Source organism: Lagenorhynchus albirostris, chromosome 9 (assembly GCF_949774975.1).
Source record: "Lagenorhynchus albirostris chromosome 9, mLagAlb1.1, whole genome shotgun sequence".
Classification (NCBI taxonomy): Eukaryota; Metazoa; Chordata; class Mammalia; order Artiodactyla; family Delphinidae; genus Lagenorhynchus; species Lagenorhynchus albirostris.
In genome coordinates, this window is record NC_083103.1 from 82,305,882 (window position 1) to 82,327,050 (window position 21,169).

Genomic DNA, 21,169 nt, shown 5'->3' on the forward strand with positions numbered 1-21,169 from the left:
TATTAACAAAAAAAGAACTATGAAGCATAGGCAGAGCAGATATCATTACGCTCATTTTACACATGAGGAAATCAAATCACAGAGTAAATTAAATGACTTTCACAAGTAGCAAGTGACCAAGCTACAATACTTATAATTACACCTACAAACTTTCAATACTCCTTCTCCTTAGAGCTCTTATGCTAAAATCTTGGGTCAGTATTGGCATATCATTTTTCAAGTATTCTGAGGCACTATTTCCTTTCTTATAAAAGTAGGGCTAACATGACTTAGCTCAGGATTGTTTTGAGAAACAAATAAAATAATGTATAAAAAAGCACATAGCACAATGTCTAACACAAATGTTTAGGCCCCTTTCCCCCACTCACCATGATAAAGCTCTTTTCCAGGCTTCACAACCTCAACCCTCATCACTGAGCATCACTTGAAATGATAAACGTTCACATAGTTAGTATAGGCAAATTTTATTTTTATGGTAGAAGCATTTATTTCAGTTATAGAAAAATAACACTATTTCAAAGTCTAGGTAACTAAGAAGAAGTATATTTTTTCCTTATATACCCATACTCAAATGTCACATATGGTTTCAAGACATTCTTAAATTAACAAGGACCAAATGCAGAATCAAGGTAGTACCTGTCAATAGAAGAGATATACTAAGGCTACATATCAGCTCTGGAAATGGGAAAATACAAAGTGATCTCGTGCAGTGATTCTCAACTTTAGTGTGCATTAGAATCACCTGGATTGTGGAAGAAGTACCTTCAGGGGACTGAAGGCAAATCACCAAATTAAGCAAGCCCTTGGTCTCAGAATAAATACCAAAGGGACTAAAGATACATACTTTGTTGCACAGGGAGGAGCAAAGACAAAATACATCATGATATATGAAATTAGCCATTTACACACTGTATGACTTCTAAGCCTCAGATTCAGGAATAATAATAGATACTACTCTCAGTTTTCTACAGATTAGGTCAGGTAGTGTGCAGTGATTCCCTAATTCAAAACACACAGCTACTATCATTATTTCATCACCATCATCATTACTATTGGATACAAGGACATTCTCCCCCCACCCCCACTCCCAGTTCCAAATAGCTATTATCTATTTTAAAAATCAAATTACCACTTACCGAGTTCAAGCTCAGTGACTACGGGTACCATTTTTAAATTGGTAACATTTTTACTAGCTTCAACCACTTACATTAGATTTCAGTACATGTCTGAAATGAAAATTTTTGTCTAAACTAAGACAATGAAGTCAAAGAAGAAAGGGTAACTAACTAAAGCTTAAAAAGTGTGCGTGGTATCTAAAGCATCAATAGCTAGACGAATGAACTGCTTTTCAAAGTGACCCACTTTAGACAATCTCTGATGTTCCCTACATTGTTTTCTGACTCACGTTATTTACAGATGGAAACATATGAATAAAATACCTATAATCTTCATTACTTTCTATATTCAATATACTACACAGTAAAGTTTCATAGTTAAAAGTTCTGGGCCATTTAAGTAACTCCCACATAAATATCTGAGGTTTTAATATTCTGAAACTGAAACAAAGCTGAAGAGGTGCTCAGTCAGGCTAGGACAGGGTTTCTCAACCTCAGCAATGTTGACATTTTGGGTTGGATCATTCTTTTTTGTGGGGGGCTGTCCTGTGCATTGCAGGATGTAGGCATCCCTGGTCTCTCCTTATTACATGCCAGTAGCAACATGCCCCACTGCCCAGTTTTGACAACCAAAAATGTCTCCAGACACTGCCAAGTATCTTTTGGGAGCCAAAGTCACCCCCAGTTGAGAACTATTGAGCTAGAATTTTACAGACATAATTGTAAACTCTGAGTGCACAGATTAGACAAGACCATGTAATTTTACTAATTTAAAGAGTATAGCACAATAGTTTTTGCTATACTGTTTATGCAAGGGCACATAGTTTTTATACAATATACTACTTAAGCATATAATTACCCACAAATAACTATCTTTTTCCTATTGAAAACACCAATTTTTTTTTTTTTTTTTGCGGTACGCAGGCCTCTCACTGTTGTGGCCTCTCCCATTGTGGAGCACAAGCTCCGGACGCGCAGGATCAGCGGCCATGGCTCACGGGCCCAGCCGCTCTGCGGCATGTGGGATCTTCCCGGACCGGGGCACAAACCCGTGTCCCCTGCATCGGCAGGTGGACTCTCAACCACTGCGCCACCAGGGAAGCCCTGAAAATACTAATACTAAACAGGAAAAAAAAAAATACAGCTAATCCTGCTACCGTTTTTATATTATCTAAGCCTATGGTTTACAAACGATTGATAAATGGAGATCTAGATAGATCACTGCAAGTGTCCTTCCTTCTGCATTCGTAGTCTCTCTTTCTCTACTTGTAAGCGCTCCTTTTCAATCTGCAGCTTCTCTGATTCAAATTTTAAAAACTGCAGCCTATCTTTTTCTAGTTGCAAGCGTTCTCTCTCAAGTTTTAACTTCTCTGTTTCTATATCCTGTGGTTGGTATACGGACTTTTCTCCTTGACCAAGTTCATTTTCCAAAGATGGTTTCTCTGAGGTGACTATCTGTAACCTCAACCTCTCTCTTTCAATCTGCAGCCGCTCCTTCTCCAGCTGAAGCCGCTCATGCTCCATGTCTAACTGTCGCAGCCTCTCTTTCTCAATCTGTAGGCGTTCCTTCTCTACCTGCAGTCTTTCAGCCTCAATATCAAGCCGTCGTTTTTCCAATTCTAGTTTCTGTTTCTCTATGTTTACAAGCAAATGGGGCTCATCATATGCAGACCTAGATGGTGTTGAATTCAGAGTAAAAAACTCATCAATGTGGGGGAAATCAGGAAGTTCACTTTCCCTCCTGGAATCTGGTATGACTGATGACAACATTTCTTCTTCCTCTTCAATCTCAAACTAAAAGAGAAAAGGAGTTCTCAGTATTTATTTATACTTCATGGTTGTTAATTTGTCTAAGAATTTCTTAAAAGCTTTCTGTATTGTTTGAGCACACAAAACCATTTACTTTGAATTTTGAAAAATATTTACTATTACCTGACATCATTAATATATATAATTAAGAGAAGTATATTTAGGTGAAAAGAAAGAGATTGATGATATTAAGATGGAAAAAAATGGAATGACTTTGTTATGTACTATTTTTAAGTTAGCTTGAAAATCTGGGAATTTCTTAACTGTTCCTGGTCTATAATAAACTTTCATATCAGAAATGGAGAAATAAAAAGAGGGTTCACACAGGCTAATACTTACTTCAGGACTCTGTGGATCTCTTTCTTCCTCTTCCACTTTGACCTCAGTTAAGGATCCACCTGCATCCCTGAAATCTGCCACATTTTGCCAATCAAAATTTGTATCATTTCGGAATCCAATCTTTTCATCTATCTCTTCAGTGAGAGAATCATCTAAATCGGATGTGGGAAGGGGAAACCCCGAACCAACTAGCTTAATGTTCGCCTTCATCCTCTTTCTCTTCATAAGTGCTCGCCAGTCAAGGTACCTCCTTTTCACTTCTGTCCCTGTTCTCTGTTCTCCTTCTCCTACAGCATTCACACACTGTGCAATCTCCTCCCAAGCCATTCGCTTCATCACATTAATTGTTGTATTGAGCTGCTTGGAAAAAATGACTTCTTTCCTTTTTGTAATTTCTTTCAAAAGGGTCTGAGTTTCTTGTACACTGAAATTGCTTTTCCTTTTCCTTTTCAATTGCTTCATTTTCTAACTTAAATGCAGTTTTTACAGTAAGAAAAGATGTAAAAAGAATTCTGAGGAATGCTACGAAGTACAGAAATCAAGGACAATTCCTTGTTAGTACTTTGTTTAAATCAGAGTTTTCCATTCATCCAATAGCACAGGCAGGATGGATGATTCCTAAAGAGAAAAAAGTAAAAATCAATCAACCTGCAACTTCTGCAATGTACTTCAACCCAATAAGCTATATAATTAAAAAAACAAAAGACCTCTAAATATGGCTCAAAACTGACTATATTTGTGTCTCTGCCAGCATTACCACAGTCCAAGATACCGTTTTCTCTCACCTAGGCTGCTGTAATGGTTCCGAACTAATTGACAGTATTCACTCTTGACTTGCTCCCTACTTCTACTCTACTCTCCCAAATTCATCCTTTCTACTCTAACTACAAAGGCCTCTTTCAGTCACCCATTCTTGTCAGTCCCTTTCCCAGTTTAGGGCTTCTGCACACGCTGTTCCCTCTGCCTAGGAAATGGATTGTTCCCTGCCTAGCCTACTTAATTCCTCCTCATCCTTCAACTTGCAGATTAGACATCTGCTCCTCAGTGATGCCTTTGCTGACAAGTCAAATTACTCCTTGTCTTCATCTAAATGTTACACTTGTGCTAACATACAACTAAGAATGTCTCTCCTATTTCAACAGAAGTTTCATGAGGACAGCAACATTTCTACTCACCATCACGTCCCCAGAGTCTAGCAGAGATCCTGGCATATGGCAGGCATACTTTTTGAATGAATAAATGAGTCAACCTGCCAAAATGACCATTAGTTTGGGATGTCAAAAAGCAAAAAAATTTAGACTCTGAAAGAGGGTGTACCTGAAACTTGCTAGAAAGGTAAACTTTTCAGGCCCCACCCCAGACCATTTGAATAAGGAACTCTGGGGGCAAGATCCAGCAATGTGTGTTTCAATAAGTCTTCCAGATGATTCTAATACATGCTAAAGTTTGAAAACCATGGGGCTGACTCACACCAGTGAAACAAATGCTTCACACACCTGATTCTCTTACAGACTCTGATTTCGAGTCTTATAAATAGTGCATCTGTTTGGTGGAATCTAAAGCACATCCAAATCCTCAATACAATAGCTGAGAAATGTAGTTTTTCTGCTATCTAGCCTTTGCATTATGGGAAGGCACACTAGCAAACTGGAAAAGATGTTGAATGGGTCTTTTTCTTGGAAAAGAGATTTTTAAAAGTATGTAATGGGGACAAGGGCTCAGAAAGAGTAAGGGATATATAAACAAACCATGGTTTATGACTTCTAATTCACATACTGATCACTGCTACAGAGCCGATTTTTTTCCCTTGCTTACAAAATGAGAGGGTTGGGATGAGGCTGTTAAGGTCCACATTTCCTGCCAATACAAAGAAAAAAATACCAAATATCCATTAAGTTCCATGTCCTGTCATTTAATCCCCACCACAGCACTGAATGCGAGATACCATCATTTGCATTTGTATTTATACGACAAGATTCAGGCAAATTGAATAATTTGCACATTACATGGCTAGTTAAATGACCGAACTTGGATATAAATTCAGGCTCCCTTAGGCCACATCTCCTTCCACTTTATTAGCAGCTTGTGATAGCTAAATCTTAGAAATGTGTTGCTAAGTTTTGAGATGCCTTTTAGTAGAAAATTTTCAAAAAGAACAGATCCTTATCTATGTGGAAGGTTTGGATAAAGTTCTGTATATAGGCAGAAAAACCCTCCGAAGTTTCAACCAGTTATGTTTCACTCTACCATGGTTTCTTCTCTTAAAAACTTTAATATCTGCCAGTTTAAAATTTTTATTAGAGTGAAAAATTTTTCCCTTGTAATTAAAAATATAAGTAGTATTTTCTACTGAAGCAAAAATACAGCAACTGAGTAAGGCTAACTAAATTTAATCAGAAAATGCACTAATCTTTTCTATCACTGTTTGAGCCTCTTCTCTCTAGGACTTAAAAGTGGATGCAAATCCCTTATTTCTAAACTCTAATAAAAAGGTAATTTTTATTAAGATTTCACTAAACTTCTATGCATTTTTTCCTTTTCAAGTTTCCAGTAATCTTTTTCAACTGTGTATCTAATAACATCACCAAAAACATACCCACCACTATGTCATTTTGTTTCTAACCTCTGATGTAGAATAACCATCTCCTGAACTGCCACTTGCTGCTGAAATGGAGACTAGGGAGAACTAAAAGTTCAAAAGAGTAGAAAATAAACTCTCAAGAAATCATTGTCAATTTCATACATCCACAAAAAGGGCAAAGCATGCAAAAACAAAAAAAGATTGCAGCAAACTATGCCTAAAGCAGACTTCCAAAATTTCTTGAGACATTTAATAATAAAATTGAAATCCACTAAATAAGAATGTATAATCAGTGGCAGCACTTTTGATCTTGCCCTAGGCAAATCCTGCCTTTATAGTCAAATATAAGCCTCTTGTCACTAGAATATAAGCAAACATATTCATACAAAAACCATAATTCAAAAAGAGACATGTACCACAATGTTCACTGCAGCACTATTTACAATAACCAGGACATGCAAGCAACGTAAGTGTCCATCAACAGATAAATGGATAAAGAAGATGTGGCACATATATACAATAGAATATTACTCAGCCATAAAAAGAAACAAAATTGAGTTATTTGTAGTGAGGTGGATGGACCTAGAGTCCGTCATACAGAGTGAAGTAAGTCAGAAAGAGAAAAACAAATACCGTATGCTAACACATATCTGTGGAATCTAAAAAAAAAAAAAAAAAAAAAAAAAAAAAAATAGTACTGATGAACCTAGTGGCAGGGCGGGAATAAAGACACAGACATAGAGAATGGACTTGAGGACATGGGGCAGGAAGGGGAAGCTGGGGTGAAGTGAGAGTAGCATCGACATATATACACTACCGAATGTAAAATAGTTAGCTAGTGGGAAGCAGCAGCATAGCACAGGGAGATCAGCTCAGTGCTTTGCAATGACCTAGAGGGGTGGGTGGGATAGGGAGGATGGGAGGGAGGCTCAAGAGGGAGGGGATATGGGGACATATGTACACATATGGCTGATTCACTTTGTTGTACAACAGAAACTAACACAGTATTGTGAAGCAATTATACTCCAATAAAGATCTATTAAAAAAATATATCATCAAAAGAGGTAGTGTAGTGTAATGGTTATGAGCACACGTTCTGCAGTCAGACTGCCTGGGTTAGAATCCTGACTCTGCCACTTCCTAGCTGTGTGGCCTAATTTAAATTCCCTATGTGCAATTCCACTTGTAAAATAATATTATTACTTCATAGAGATACTGTAAAGGATTAAAGGTTTTAGTAAAATATGGAATAGTTCCTGGAACACAGTTAACAAATTAGGTTTACTACTATTGCACGAAAGGCAAATCTTTAAATAATTTTGACATAGGAAACAGAAAGGCCACAATAATATTGGTATTGTTCTAGTTCGTAGGTCAAGTGGTAGGTCTGTGGGTCTTTATCATTATGCTTTATAACATTAGTGGTATATTGGAGCCTGCTGATGTGAGCTGGCAAAGGTCATTGTGCACATCTCTTCCCAACTCCACATTCAGTAATGTCATATTTGGAAATAGAAACTGGCCAAGATGGCAGTATTTATAACATAGAACTGGATAAATGTTACAAACTAGAACATTTTTCTTTTGAGTGGTCAGGGAGTTAGTTTACTAGCACACTTAAAGCTACATGATTTTTGCATATTTCAAATATTACCTAATAAAAATTAAGAAAATGCAATGTTTTAACATCTGATCCCACAACAGTTTAGTGAACGTTCTAGAAGACTTGTAATTTTAGAGGATCACATTTAATTAGCACTGACCTAACATTCCTTATGTAATTCAAGTTATCAATTGGGCTGGGCAAGTATTCTGCTTTTCTCTAGAGGCAACTGAAGAATACTCATGAAATACTATATTTATAAGCAACACAAAAAAGGAACTGAACCTAACTGATTTACACATTATTAAACCAGCCCAAATATACTTCTCTTTAGTACCTATGTTGTGGTTGTGGCATATTTCAAGGAATTACTGCAGTCAAACTTGACTTTCTCCTTCCTCTACCATTTGCTCCACGCCTATGAGGAGCTGGAAGATGGTAGCCCACCTGCTCCAAAGGCAGTATCCTGAACACATAACACTGTGCCTAACAAACAGAAGGAGGTAAAAATACAACTTAAAATAAGGCAGTGATTGAGGGATGGGAAAGAGAGCAGAAAATGAAATGGAAAATAACTCAAGTAAGGTCAGCTAGCAAAACTGAAACTGCTATGGGCAAAGCGTTATGTTTAAAAGGAAAAGGCAGCTCAAGTCAATATAGGCAAGAAGCAGTTTATGAGATTAAGTGAAGACTTTAGATAAACTACCTACCCTATAACTATGCCAAAGAATATAACAGTTAACAAGTTATACAAAATTCTGAAAGGAAATTTTAAATAAATAGGCTATGTTACTACTTAGGCAGTATGAACCAATGATGAGCAGGTTATCAAAGACATATTTAAAAAATGAAATCAGCAGGTTAGATGTCCTTAAAAATAGAACAGATTGCTAAAGTTACATCAAATTCCATATCAAATTACTTACAATGGATTAAGGAAGACTTTTTGTTTCCAAAAGATACAGAATGTTTCAGACCATTTAAATAGCTTCTTGAACCATTTAAAAAGCACTGTCATATTTAAAAGGTAGAAGCATGGTAAAAATATAAATATTCATCAATAAGGGATTAGATGAATAAGCTATACTACAGCTACATAATGGAATATGATGCCCAATTAAAGTATGAATATGGCTTAGCACAACATTTTACTATGTTAATGCAAACCAACAAAACCAGAAAAGGAATGTGTACATATGTCTATGTGTGTGTACATACTCACAGAAGCTCAGTTTTCAACTTAGGAACATTTATAGACAGAACATGCTATGCTCTACAACAGGTTCACTCACTCTGTCCACCACCAACCACCAGTTCTAGGTATCATGTATACAGTCGTTTGTCTCAATCACAGAGCTGTTTGTTTGCCTAGAGCACATCTGTTTCATTTTACTTTGAGGTGATTAACATTATATTAAAAATATATTTATGAGGAATTTTTATTACAGAAAAATACACTTTTTAAAGTTCCATAAACCCAATACCCACAAATCTCTGTTGACTTAAAAAAAAAAAACAGTAAAATACATAGGTATGGTTAGAGAACCTAAATAAAGCAACAAAATTAAGCGAAAATCTCTCTCCACCACCAGTGTAATTGATATGAATAATTTCTTGAGATGTTTTCCAGAAAATCATATGAATATAAAAGTACAGATGTATTTATGAAACATTATATATTACACATATTATATGAATGCATATTAATTCCATTCATTAATTTAAAAAGCAGTGACTGGGCTTCCCTGGTGGCGCAGTGGTTGAGAGTCCGCCTGCCGATGCAGGGGACACGGGTTCATGCCCCGGTCCAGGAAAATCCCACATGCCGCAGAGCGGCTGGGCCCATGAGCCATGGCCACTGAGCCTGAGCATCTGGAGCCCGTGCTCCGCCACGCGAGAGGCCACAACAGTGAGAGGCCTGCGTACCACCAAAAAAAAAAAAAAAAGCAGTGACTGTTGAAAACAGAAAAATGAGATGTATATGAATGATTCTAAAGGACAAATGAAGAGACAAAGAGGAAATCATGAATGTAAAAACTTACCACCCTCTACAATGAAAAATAATCAACAAAAAATGAAGAAAAATTATGAAATTGAAAAAATTCTGAAGATGTTGTCTCTCAAACCTTACGTATTTGAATCATCTGGAGCGCTTATTAAAATGAGATTCTGATTCAGTAGGTCTGGAGTGGGACCAGTGATTCTACATTTCTGACAGATTCCCAAATGATGCCGATGTTGCTGGTCCTTGGACTACACCAACAGAAATAGGGATCCACACATGTAATTTAAAATCTTCTAGTGGCCTCAGAAAAGCAAAAATGAAACAAAACCAAAAAAATTGTAGAATTAATTTTAACATATTTAACCCCGTAAGTTCAATATATTATCTTTCCAATATATGGTCGATGTAAAAATGATTAATGAGGGAGTTTCCATTCTTGTTTTGCTACTAAGTCTTTGAATCCAGTGTATATTTTACAATTAGAGCACATCTCATTTTGTACTAAACACATTCTAAGAACTCAATAGCATATATTAGTACAGATCTACAGCACATCAAAATCACCTAGGGAGCTTTTAAAAAATACTTATAACCAGTCCCTATCTCTGAGCAATTAAAACAATCTTAAAATACTGCTAGGCATTGGGAGTTTAAAAAGTGCTCTAGCAGATATTAAGCATTCTCAACACATACACACACACAGAGTTAACTATGTGAGATGATGGATGTGTTAATTATCCCTATCTTGGTAATCATTCCATAATGTATTATGTATACCGATCATCATGCTGTATATTTTAAACATATACAATTATATTTACCAATTATTCAATAAAGTTAAAAAATCTTCTCCAGGTGATTCTCATTTGCAGCCAGGATTGAGAAGCACCCCGCTAGAGAATCAGTGTTAGAAGTCGACTTGCTCAAATGTGTACTGAGAGGCAAGATGGAGTGCAAATGTTGTAGCTGCTAAGAAATTTCCCTTCAGAGATCATTAAGGCTTCATCTGCCACAAGACTTGCAACAACAGACAAAGCTGGACTCTTTTTGGAAAAATATGCCCAGGAGAAAGTCATGTTAGGTGGAAGAGGAATATGTCTAATTGTAAGAACCAATTCACACTCCTATGTGTTGGGAATACATCAAAGGAATACAAGCTAAGTCAATTTAGACTTAAGTAGAAATGGACTGCTCTCTTTAGAGAACCAAACTTTCTTTTAAGTCTTTAGACAGCTACCCATATCTTTATTAGAATTAGCATTGAACTAGGAGTATACATTGGAAACATCCATTAAGACTGAGTGATTAAGACAGAATGCTTCATTCAACAAATATGTATTGAGTGCTTAAAACCTTTCAAAGGCTTTGTACACATTTCGGAGGTAAATTTACTCTCCCTAGTCTTTCTCTCTCTCTCCCTATTACAAACCCTGAGTCCTACCTATATATATTCGTATCTACCTTTGCCAATTTTATCACCTCCAATACTAACCCCAAACATACTTTCCCAACCCACTCTCTCCAATACATGTCAGTATGGGCACACACAGTATGTCATTCTGAAATTCCTCTAAATTCTAGACCAGTGCTGTCCCATACAAATATGACAGTCACATATATAATTTTAAATCCTCTAGTAGCCACATTAAAAAAAGTAAAGAAAAACAGGTAAAAATTAATTACGATATATTTTATTTAAACTAATATACCAAAATATTATTACTTCAATATTTAAACAATATAAAAACAATCGAGACATTTTACATTCTTTTTTTCTACTAAGTCTTCAAAATCCAGTGAGTATTTTGGACTAGCCATACTTCAAGTGCTCAATAGCAATATATGCCTATTGGCTACTGTATTGGACAGCCCAGTTCTAGCTTTCATGACCCCTACCTTAGGACTATCATACATGTATTCCTTTGGCACATGCTCCCAATTCCCATGGTCTTTGCTCTTTTATCTGGCCAGTGACTATTCATCCTCAGCACCTTCATTGTTCCATTAATCTAAATCTAATGTCCCTGCTACATGCTTCCACTATCAGGCTATATTATAATCACTTACTTTACATTAGGCGCAATAAGGGATCAAAGATGAATATATTATTTCTATCAAATAATTTATAATTTAGTAAAACATATACACATAAAATTTACATGAAAAATTTTAATGGAGACTGTAAATGTCAGGTTTGAATACGGACTACCTAGGCTTATATATTAATTCCACCACTTAGAAGCTCTGTGATCTTAAGCAAATTACTTAACCTTTTAAACTTATTTCCTAAGTTATAAATGGGAAAAATAGAATAATACTCACGATGTTTTGAGGATTAAATGAGATAATCCAGTCAAGAAGCTTATAATACGTAGGATATAATAAGCCCTTAACAAATACCAGCTATTATCCATTTCCTAGTATAGTCTAGACATAGTAAGTGAATATTTCTTTACTCAATGAATAATGTGAATGTAAGAAAAGTGCAACAAGAGAAGTTATTAACAAAATACCCTGGGTGTTCAGAAGGAGAAATCTTTGGTGGGATCAAGGGAGGTTGTGAAAAGGAATTAGCACTTGATTTGGGTCTTAAAAAACAAATATAATAATGAGGGGCAGTAATAAATGGCAGAAGTATCAGGAATCAAAGTTGGATAGCTAGGCTGGGGCCAAATGTCAGCAAATCTTTAATGTTGGCTTGTAAGAACTTATTCTTTGCTAAAAAACTTACTATAAGAGGCAAATATATCAGTGAAAATTCACATATTTTTGAAATTCAAGCAACATACCTTTTATATGGAGGCAATGTTACTGTAATAATATACAAACTATAACATGCAAAATACAAGTGCATAATAATAAACAATGACTGCAGTTGTCAAGAGAATCCTAATTTAGGCAGAAACCCATAATCAGATTTTGCTGCTCTTAGAGTCTGAGATCAATTTTGTAATGATAAAAATAACAATCCTTCTAAAACTATGCTTGAGTCAATACACTCTTAAAATTTTGGCAGCAGTTGCTTTTATGTGCATATCCTGTTTCCACCCCCCAACAATTTGTAACTCCATATCTCTATCCTACAAAAGTGGTATCCCTTTGTCCCTGACTGTTCTATGCTAAACTGATGAACTATTTCATTGACAAAGTGCACTTTATTTTTTATTTTTTTTAAATGTTTGGCCGGGAGGCACGGCTTGCGGAGTTCCCTGACCAGGGAATCTTGGGTCACAGCAGTAAAAGCGCGGAACCCTAACCACTAGACTATCAGGGAACTCAACAAAATGCACTTTAACACACATTTTTTAGCTCACTGAAATTGACAACAATATGTATCTTAGATTTCCAGTCAGTCATGGCTTAAGTGTGTGAAAATCTTTGACATCTGATTAGTGTTAAGACAGTACCCAAATCAAAGCAAACGAGTTGAAATTTGGTAGCTATGCTTGCATGAAAAGAAATTAAGCTATGTTTCCAGGAATTTCTTTTTTCTCTCTTCTCCTTTACATTTTGGTACTCATGTAACAGCTTAGATTTTCATCATCCATTACCCAATAATTTACTCAAATATTTATCAAACTCCTACTATGTACCAGGCACATATTCTTGGTGCTGGTGCTAAACACCTCACAAAATATGAAAAGATGCCATTTTAGATGTCAAACACTATCCCTTTCATATTGGTTTTCTTCCCTATCTTTACAAAAGGGAATTTAGTAGTTGCAACCTCTAAAAATTCTTAGTTCTTCCATGCCCAATCACAGAGAACAGCCATTTTCCTGAAATCCCATTTCACAATAATTCTTTCCTGGTTGGAAATAGGTATAAGTAGTTCACTTAGGTAATCCTTGTGAAGATGGTGTACCACCAATGGCATATTATACCTGGGCAATTTTTTTCAAGGACTAATACTTAAGAATAAAGTTCCTAAATATTGCATGATAAGACAGAAGTAAGAGGTCTGAGTTAAATCAGGCAGTAAATTCTGGGTCCAAAATTTTTTTTTGGTAAACTCATTAGGCTGTTCAAGAAGAAAAACATCACAAAATCTACAAACTTCCCCCAACCCCCACCCCAATCCTCTTGGAAGTGTGCTCCCCACCTCCCACCAACCCCGCACCCCACAGTCGCCACCATATTCTTAGAGAAAATTAACCTTCCTGCCGAATAGGACGCTCTTCTCTATAAGCTGTGATAGGTAAATGATTAAAGTTTACTTAAGTGTCGCCGGTTATCATATTAATAAAATACCTCTCACTCCCCACCTCTTCCTTTGGAGCAGCTCCCCTTGGGAGAATCCAGGAAGGCTGAATTCCTGGGAGGTCAGTCAGTAGTAGGGGGCGCGCCCATGACTCTGCCACAGAGCAATGGCTGCACCTGGTAGTATGTGGGGCAAACTGGAAGAGTCCCCGCTCCGCATATTAAATTAGAGTCGCGACTGGGCGGCCGAAAAACCTTCGCAGCCTTGTTTCAGCGGCTTGGGCCCTCCCTACCCTCCCAGGTCAGGCGGCAGCTGCGACTGGTATTTCTCCTGAACGTCGTAGTCTGCTACGCCGCAGGGCCAGGTCCAGAGCCGGCAGCGGGGGGGCAGCTACCTGACGCTGCCACGCTAGCAACCACCGGCCGCGGAGCCTCCACTTCCCTAGCAACCTCCTCCACAACGCAACAGCTCACCTACGACGCTGGCGGAACCTCCCCACGCTCGTCTCTGGGGTGTGTGGGGGTGGGGTGGCAAAAAGACGCTACATTAATTCCCCGCCCACTGACTTCGCCCGCCTCCTGCCGCTAAGCCATTGGCTGGCGCGGCTGCCGCTCGTTTAAAGAGGTTCGTCCATTGGCCCGGAGGATACTGCCATTCTGGCAGAGGGCCCGCCCTAGGTGTTCCTCACAAAGGAACGCGAGTCCCAAACCGTTCCGGGTTAGTGCCCTGGAATTCCGCCCCCTTGTGAGTCATGGCCTCCCGTTCAAGCTCAGTCTTTGGCGCACGGCTCTGTCAATCAAGAGCTCTAGGAAAGGATTGGCCCCTAGCAATCAGCCCGCAGCCTGTTCAGCAAGATTGGGACACAGGTTGCTCCGTCCCCAAACTCTACTCCTATCCTGACCCTTATCTGTTAAAAGGGCAAAGAGGAAGTGGGATCCTTGCGTTGCCCCAGCTGGTTCCTAGTCCAGCATCACCTTCAGCTCAGACAACTGTGACCTAGTTTGGCCTCAAAATCATTCCTCTGAGACTGCCCCTGGCAAAGCTCACTGTTGATTGTCTTACGGCTAAATCTAGGCATCACATCTCTGTCCTTATCTTACCTCCTCAAAAAATATTTGATTTGTTGACCTTTCTTCATTTGATTTACATAATGCTTCTCCTGGTTTTCCTAACTCTCAGTCCTCTTCTCTATCCCCTTTGCAGTTGCCTCTTTCGCTGCCATCTCAGGTTACGGTGTTACTAATGGGTCCGTCTTTCCATTGCCTTTGTTCAGGCCTCTATTGAAATCCTGAATTACATCAGTAGCATTCTTACTGGTCTGTCAGTTATCCTGCCAGTACGACTGTAGTCCATTGTTCACACTGTAGCCAAGACAGGCTGCTTAAAGTTCTTTAGTGGAAACGCACTCATCTTATGATAAAGTATAAACTCTTTAAAAGAGTTTCTTCTGTTTTTCTCTCAGGCATATCTTTCATCAACATTCCTCCTCTTTCGTTTTCCTTCTTCCTTACTCCAATTACTTCCCTTTTGTCAGTTCCTAGATTTGACAGTGGCCTTGGGACTTAGTTTGCATTGCATTGTTTCCACCTGGAATGATTTCTCCCTGCCTATTCCCTGCTATGCCCAGAATTTGTTTTTAAAGTTGCTTTCTGAAGGAAGCCTTCCTTTCTCTCCATTCACACTACCTCCACTTCCAAGTTGTCCCTCTAATGTAGGTTTGCCAGATAAAAGACAGGATACTCAACTAAGTTTGAAGTTCAGATAAATAACAAATAATTTTTAGTATAACTATGTCCCATTTAATATCTGACATCCTGTATTTTCATTTGCTAAATCTGGCAACCTACTCCAGCATGCTCCTATCATAGTACCTTTCCTCTGACAGCTCTTACCACACATTCTGTGCGGGCAGGTGTTTCTTGTTCACTGCTGAAATTTCTTTGCCTAGCGCAGTGCCTAAAATATAATAGTCGCTCAAAAAAGATTTGGTAAATAAATAATGGAATATTCTAGGTGAATCGTGAATACTTGCTCAATATTCCTGGAGGAACTCTCTTCCATAAAATAGAAGTACTTATGAAATAATCCTCTTTGAAATGTAACAATTAGTTTAGTCTTTCATATTTTTACCTATGACTTTGTGAAAGAAGCATGTCTATAACTTTGCCTAAGTAGAACAAAAAAAATTTTTTGCTTTTGGAAAAATATAAGAACTTGTATTTTATGTTTTGGGGTTTCGTTTATAGTGGATGTTTTTTGGGTGAGTGTAGTGAGAAGGCAAGAGAACTATCCATCCTTATTATGACCAGACTCTTTCTCTCTGACCCTTTCAGAATCTGTCTACTACTTGAATCTATTTATTTACTTCAGTAACAGGGTTAAGGCCTAGTAAGTCAGTAAGTATTAGGAACGTTCTGCTTTTATATCATGAACTCTTAAGCTTCCTCCAATTAACCTCATTCTCCTTGTTGATTGCAAGATCTTTTCCAGATACCCTCACTATTTTTTCTCATCTGTTTTTTGTCTGGGTAGACATGGACCAACAAGGGAGAGGTGAAAGGTAATCCAAAATGCCTAATATTAGTACCTCATTACCAACCTGATAGTCTGCTTACTGATTTGATTTTTGTAATAGTAATTTCAGACTAGAGATTTGACCTAACATTTATTCTAGAACTGGGTTGTTCAACTGCAGTAGCCACTTGAACAAGCCTGATGAGCCCTTGAAATGTGGCTACAACAACTGAATAACTGAATTTTAGTTGTGTTTAATTTTAAATTTAAAAACTGATATTCAATTCAGTTACTACATAATGTCTATATATGTTTGGGAAACTTGAGCTTTGTGAATCTACTTTTTCAACTATAAATTTTTTGAAATCTAAGTACAGATTGAATATTTCTGATAAAATTAACATGTGAATTGAGATGTGCTGTAAGTGTAAAGTATATACAGGATTTCAAAGATTTAATATAAAAATGTAAAATGCCTCATTGATCATTTTCATATTGATTATATTGATAAGTTGAAATTATAATATTTTGCATAATTGGATCAAGGAAAATATATTATTAAAATTAATTTTACCTGTGAATTTTTTACTTTTTAAAATGAGACTAATAGGAAATTTAAACATATATGTGGTTGGCATTATATTTCTATTAGACAATGCTGTTCTAGACTGTGCCTGGCCACAATAAGAATATAATTGTTAACAAAAATCTTTCTATTTCATTGCTTATTATTTAACCAAAGGGAAAGAAAAAAATCACTTTTTCTTTCTTCCAGACACAGTTTAGTTAAGAAAAAAATAATCCAGTGAACACGTTATAACCTTTATTATATACCAACAGTTGCACTTAACTGTATCAATGCTGTTTTCAGTCTCCATTTTTGCCTTTGAACATGCTGTTTCTTCTTCCTTTGCACAGGTACTGCTCCCTCCTTGTCCTTACGACACACTCTTATTCCCCTTTAAAACCAACTCTTCCTTGACAATGTTAGAACAGATCTTTTCCTTTTTCGTATGAGTTTTACACCTATACATGTTCTATTTAGATATCATTCAGTATTGCTATTACCTTTTACCTTTTTATCTTCAGCACGTAGCACATTACCTGGCACTTAGTCTGACAAAATTATATTTGATGAATTGGCCTGAAAACTGACAAAAGAAAACTCACTCTGTTTTTTCCTCTGTGATAATATTGCTTGCAATTTTCATCATCCATCAGGTAAGTTATAATGGTTTGTAAAATAACACTGAAAACTTTTCACCAGCAAATTTCATGTTTCTAAAAAATTTACATTGAATGGAAAGCCCATTTGTTTCCTGTAGAATTGTTTCAATTAATTTCCTTTAGATTTTGATTTTGTTATAACTGGGAAAAATAGGAAGTGTTAGAACACAAGCTATTTTTAAATGGTAATCATTATAGCAAGAGGTAGGGATGGAAAATTTTAGTTTCAAAGATCAGTTTGGTCAAATCTTGAGAAGTCAAATGGTTTCTGGCATTCCAACCAGCATCAGCTGTGGTTAGGTTGCCATTTTTATTTATGGTGGGAGGTTTGGTTTCTACTAGAATAGCCTATGAAATACTATAGGTCAATGGTTATTAGAAGAATCATTAAAAAATATATTTTTTAAAATATCATTCTGGGGCTTCCCTGGTGGCTCAGTGGTTAAGAATCCACCTGCCAATGCAGGGGACACAGATTCGAGCCCTGGTCCGGGAAGCTCCCACATGCCGCGGAGCAACTAAGCCCGTGCACCACAACTACTGAGCCTGCACTCTAGAGCCCGCGAGCCACAACTACTGAAGCCCGTGTGCCTAGAGCCCATGCTGCACAACAAGAGAAGCCACTGCAATGAGAGGCCTACGCACCGCAATGAAGAGTAGCCCCTGCTCTCTGCAACTAGAGAAAAGCCCGCATGCAGCAACGAAGACCCAACAAAGCCAAAAATAAAATAAATAATAAAATAAATAAATTTTAAAAAAAGAAAAGGAAGAAAGTGTAGAATTTAAAACATACACACACACACATATATGTATATATCTCATTCTGTTCTTCATTCCAGTACACCTATACATGGAGTTGCCCATGAAAGAATCAGATCAGCAAATCTATTCTTATAATTTGGAATATGTGCCCTGGTGACTATCTATTTGGAGCTCATTTTTAAAAATCACTTTTGGTTTATCTCTCCTGTTTAACAGTCAGAGGCTTCTTGTTGAATAACAATTTTAGCACTTTTGTAGGATGACCACCTGTTTCTTTGAGTCCCCTGCAGGATGAGTTTTATTTATGCCAAATAGCCTATATTTTAACTACCCATCCCAAATACACCCTTAATATTTAGTGAAAATTGATCTAGCCTTTTTTACATCATGTATCAACAGAAAAACATACGCATAAATTTCATTTTAATAGTAAAGATTGATCATACTGTTTTCTCAGTTTGAGAAATTATTGTGACTTTTTATAACCTCTTGGTTGTGCTTATGTATGTGCATTCTTTATTTCCTTTTATAAGAATTTCAGAGATTTTTGTAGTTGGGAGCTCCAAACTCCAAGAATCACTGGCCAGTTCTCTTTCCTCAACTCATTTAAAAAATAAGTTTTGAAGACTGTTCTGTGCTAAGCACTGATCTAAGGGCTTCATTTACATTAATCTATTGGACTATTATGATAACCCTAAGTAGGAAGTCTACTGGTATTCCTCACATTTTTTAGATGAGGAAACTGAGGCAAAATGATGTTAAATATCTTTCCAAGTTTGCAGAATTAGTAAGTGGCAGAGCTGGAATTTAAACCCAGTTAGCTTACATTTAAACCCCATGCTATAACATCACTCAAAATGGATGTGTATTCTTGAGTTCCTTTTATAAGAATCTCACAGATTTTTGGAGTTGGGAGCTCCAAACTCCAAAAATCACTGGCCAGTTCTCTTTCCTCAACTCATTTAAAAAATGTCTCCTTGCACTACTTGCAAGGAGATTGTTTTAAAGATGCCAAAACGTTTGAAAAGATTTTAGTGAAGTAGAGGGATAACAAAAGTGTCCCCACAAAACACTGTCTTTCTTCTAACATTTGTTGGGCTCTATTGTAAGCTCCTCAACGGCAGGGATCATGTCTTTCTTTTGCCCCCAGCACCTAGCAAAGACCTTGAATTCACAGTTTATTCCCAAACAAATTTAGATTTCAGGTTGTAGGATGGACAATGGTCATATAATTCCTCTGAACAGTAGCCTTAGTCAATGAATCTATCATTGGTTAGCAGCTGTCTGAAAGGTTTTTTAAAACTTTTTATTGGCGCATAGTTGATATACAATGTTGTATTAGTTTCAGGTGTACAGCAAAGTGAGTCAGTTATACATATACATACATCCACTCTTTTCTAGATTCTTTTCCCATATAGGCCATTACAGAGTACTAGGTAGAGTTCGCTGTGCTACACAGTGGGTCCTTATTAGTTATCTATTTTATATAAGCTTTTCTATACTACATTTCCCATTGCTTTTACTTCACTTCTTCACCAGTTTCCATGGAATGCCTTCTGCTAAACACCACAGCCTGTATTGTCTGTGAGAAAAGTTTGTTCTCGGTTCTTTTTCCTATTCACATTGTTTATTGGGAGTAATAGTGGCTGTGATCAATATGCAGTAACAATAATACAAATGTAAATAGGAACCTAAGTTGGAACTTGCCTTTGGTTACTCAACTTATTTAAATTTTTAAAGACAAGAGTAGTGGTTCCTGACAAGACTTTTTGGGGAAAATGCATTTCACAAGATCCAGAAATAAGCAGTGCCTCAAATTTTAACTTATCCCGCATTCACAAGCATACAACACTGTCTTTATACTATTTAACACATTACACCATACATATATATGCAAGTACAAGATATGAAAATACATATTTAAACCATAGTTAATAAGGTAGATGGGGGATCCTAGTGATAAATCATTTTTCAAAATAACTTTTAACTTCATGAAAAGATCAATTAAAAGACTATTTTATTATCATGTTTTTATTTATAGTGTGTATCCTTTTATTTCTGTTCTCAAGATGTTATCTTTTAATCTCCATTTTCCAAAAGAGAAAGCATGTCCAGAGTTATTTGTGGCTTATCTAATAACTAATTAGTAGCTAATCTGAGACCACATCAGAAGTCTGCCAGCTCCTCCTCTAGGTTATTTCCACTATATTGTGTTCTACTTCAGAGTCATGTTCTGCCTGTTCAAATAGCATGTTCTTCTATATCAAATTATTTGGTTTCTCGAAACTTCATGATTTGAGAATCAAAGACAAAAAACATAAAACAAAATAGACCCATGTTATGTCCTTTCTGAATTCCTTCCATTTCCATAATTCCCAGCTATAAAATGTAACAACTACTACAATTGCTGGACACTAACTAAATACTAGACACTATTAAGTACTTCACATGTATTATCTCTTTAAAGGGGTTTATAGTTAGGGAAAATGAGTCATAGAGTCTAGTTTAGTTTATATTGAGCTGTGTAGCTCTTTGTATATTTTGGAAATTAATGCCTTTTTGGTCACATCATTTGCAAATAGTTTCTCCCATTCTGTAGGTTGTCTTTTCATTTTGTTTATGGTTTCCTTTGCTGGGCAAAAGATTTTACATTTAATTAGGTCCCATTTGTTTATATTTGTTTTTATTTCCATCACTCTAGGAGACAGATACAAAAAGGTATTGCTGCAATTTGTATCAAACACTGTTCTGCCTATGTTTTCCTATAGAAGTTTTATAGTATCCGGTCTTTCTTAGCTTTTGAATCCATTTTGAGTTTATTTTTTTATATGGTATTAGAGAATATTTCAATTTCATTCTTTTACTCATAGCTGTCCAGTTTTCCCAGCTCATTTATTGAAGACACTGTCTTTTCTCCATTGTATATACTTGCCTCCTTTGTCATAGATTAATAGAACATAGGTGTGTGGGTTTATTTCTGGGATTTCTATCCTGTTCCATTGATCTATGTGCC

General features: G+C 36.8%; 1 protein-coding gene across 10 annotated transcripts in view; it reads right to left on the minus strand.

The window, feature by feature from the left end:
• MSANTD4 (Myb/SANT DNA binding domain containing 4 with coiled-coils) overlaps window positions 1-14,205 on the minus strand; it is a 39,992-nt gene extending 25,787 nt beyond the window's left edge. For 4 of the 10 annotated variants that reach the window (XM_060160310.1, XM_060160304.1, XM_060160308.1 and 1 more), the window contains exons 1-4: window positions 13,718-14,120; window positions 3,264-3,881; window positions 1,979-2,909; window positions 369-423 (exon numbers count right to left, since the gene is read on the minus strand). In XM_060160310.1, coding sequence (XP_060016293.1) covers window positions 2,334-2,909; window positions 3,264-3,725 — 1,038 coding nt within the window. In that variant the 5' untranslated portion in view covers window positions 3,726-3,881; window positions 13,718-14,120 and the 3' untranslated portion in view covers window positions 369-423; window positions 1,979-2,333. The other 6 variants (XM_060160307.1, XM_060160306.1, XR_009542516.1 and 3 more) reach the window with 6 other exon arrangements.
• Window positions 14,206-21,169: the final 6,964 nt, after the last annotated feature.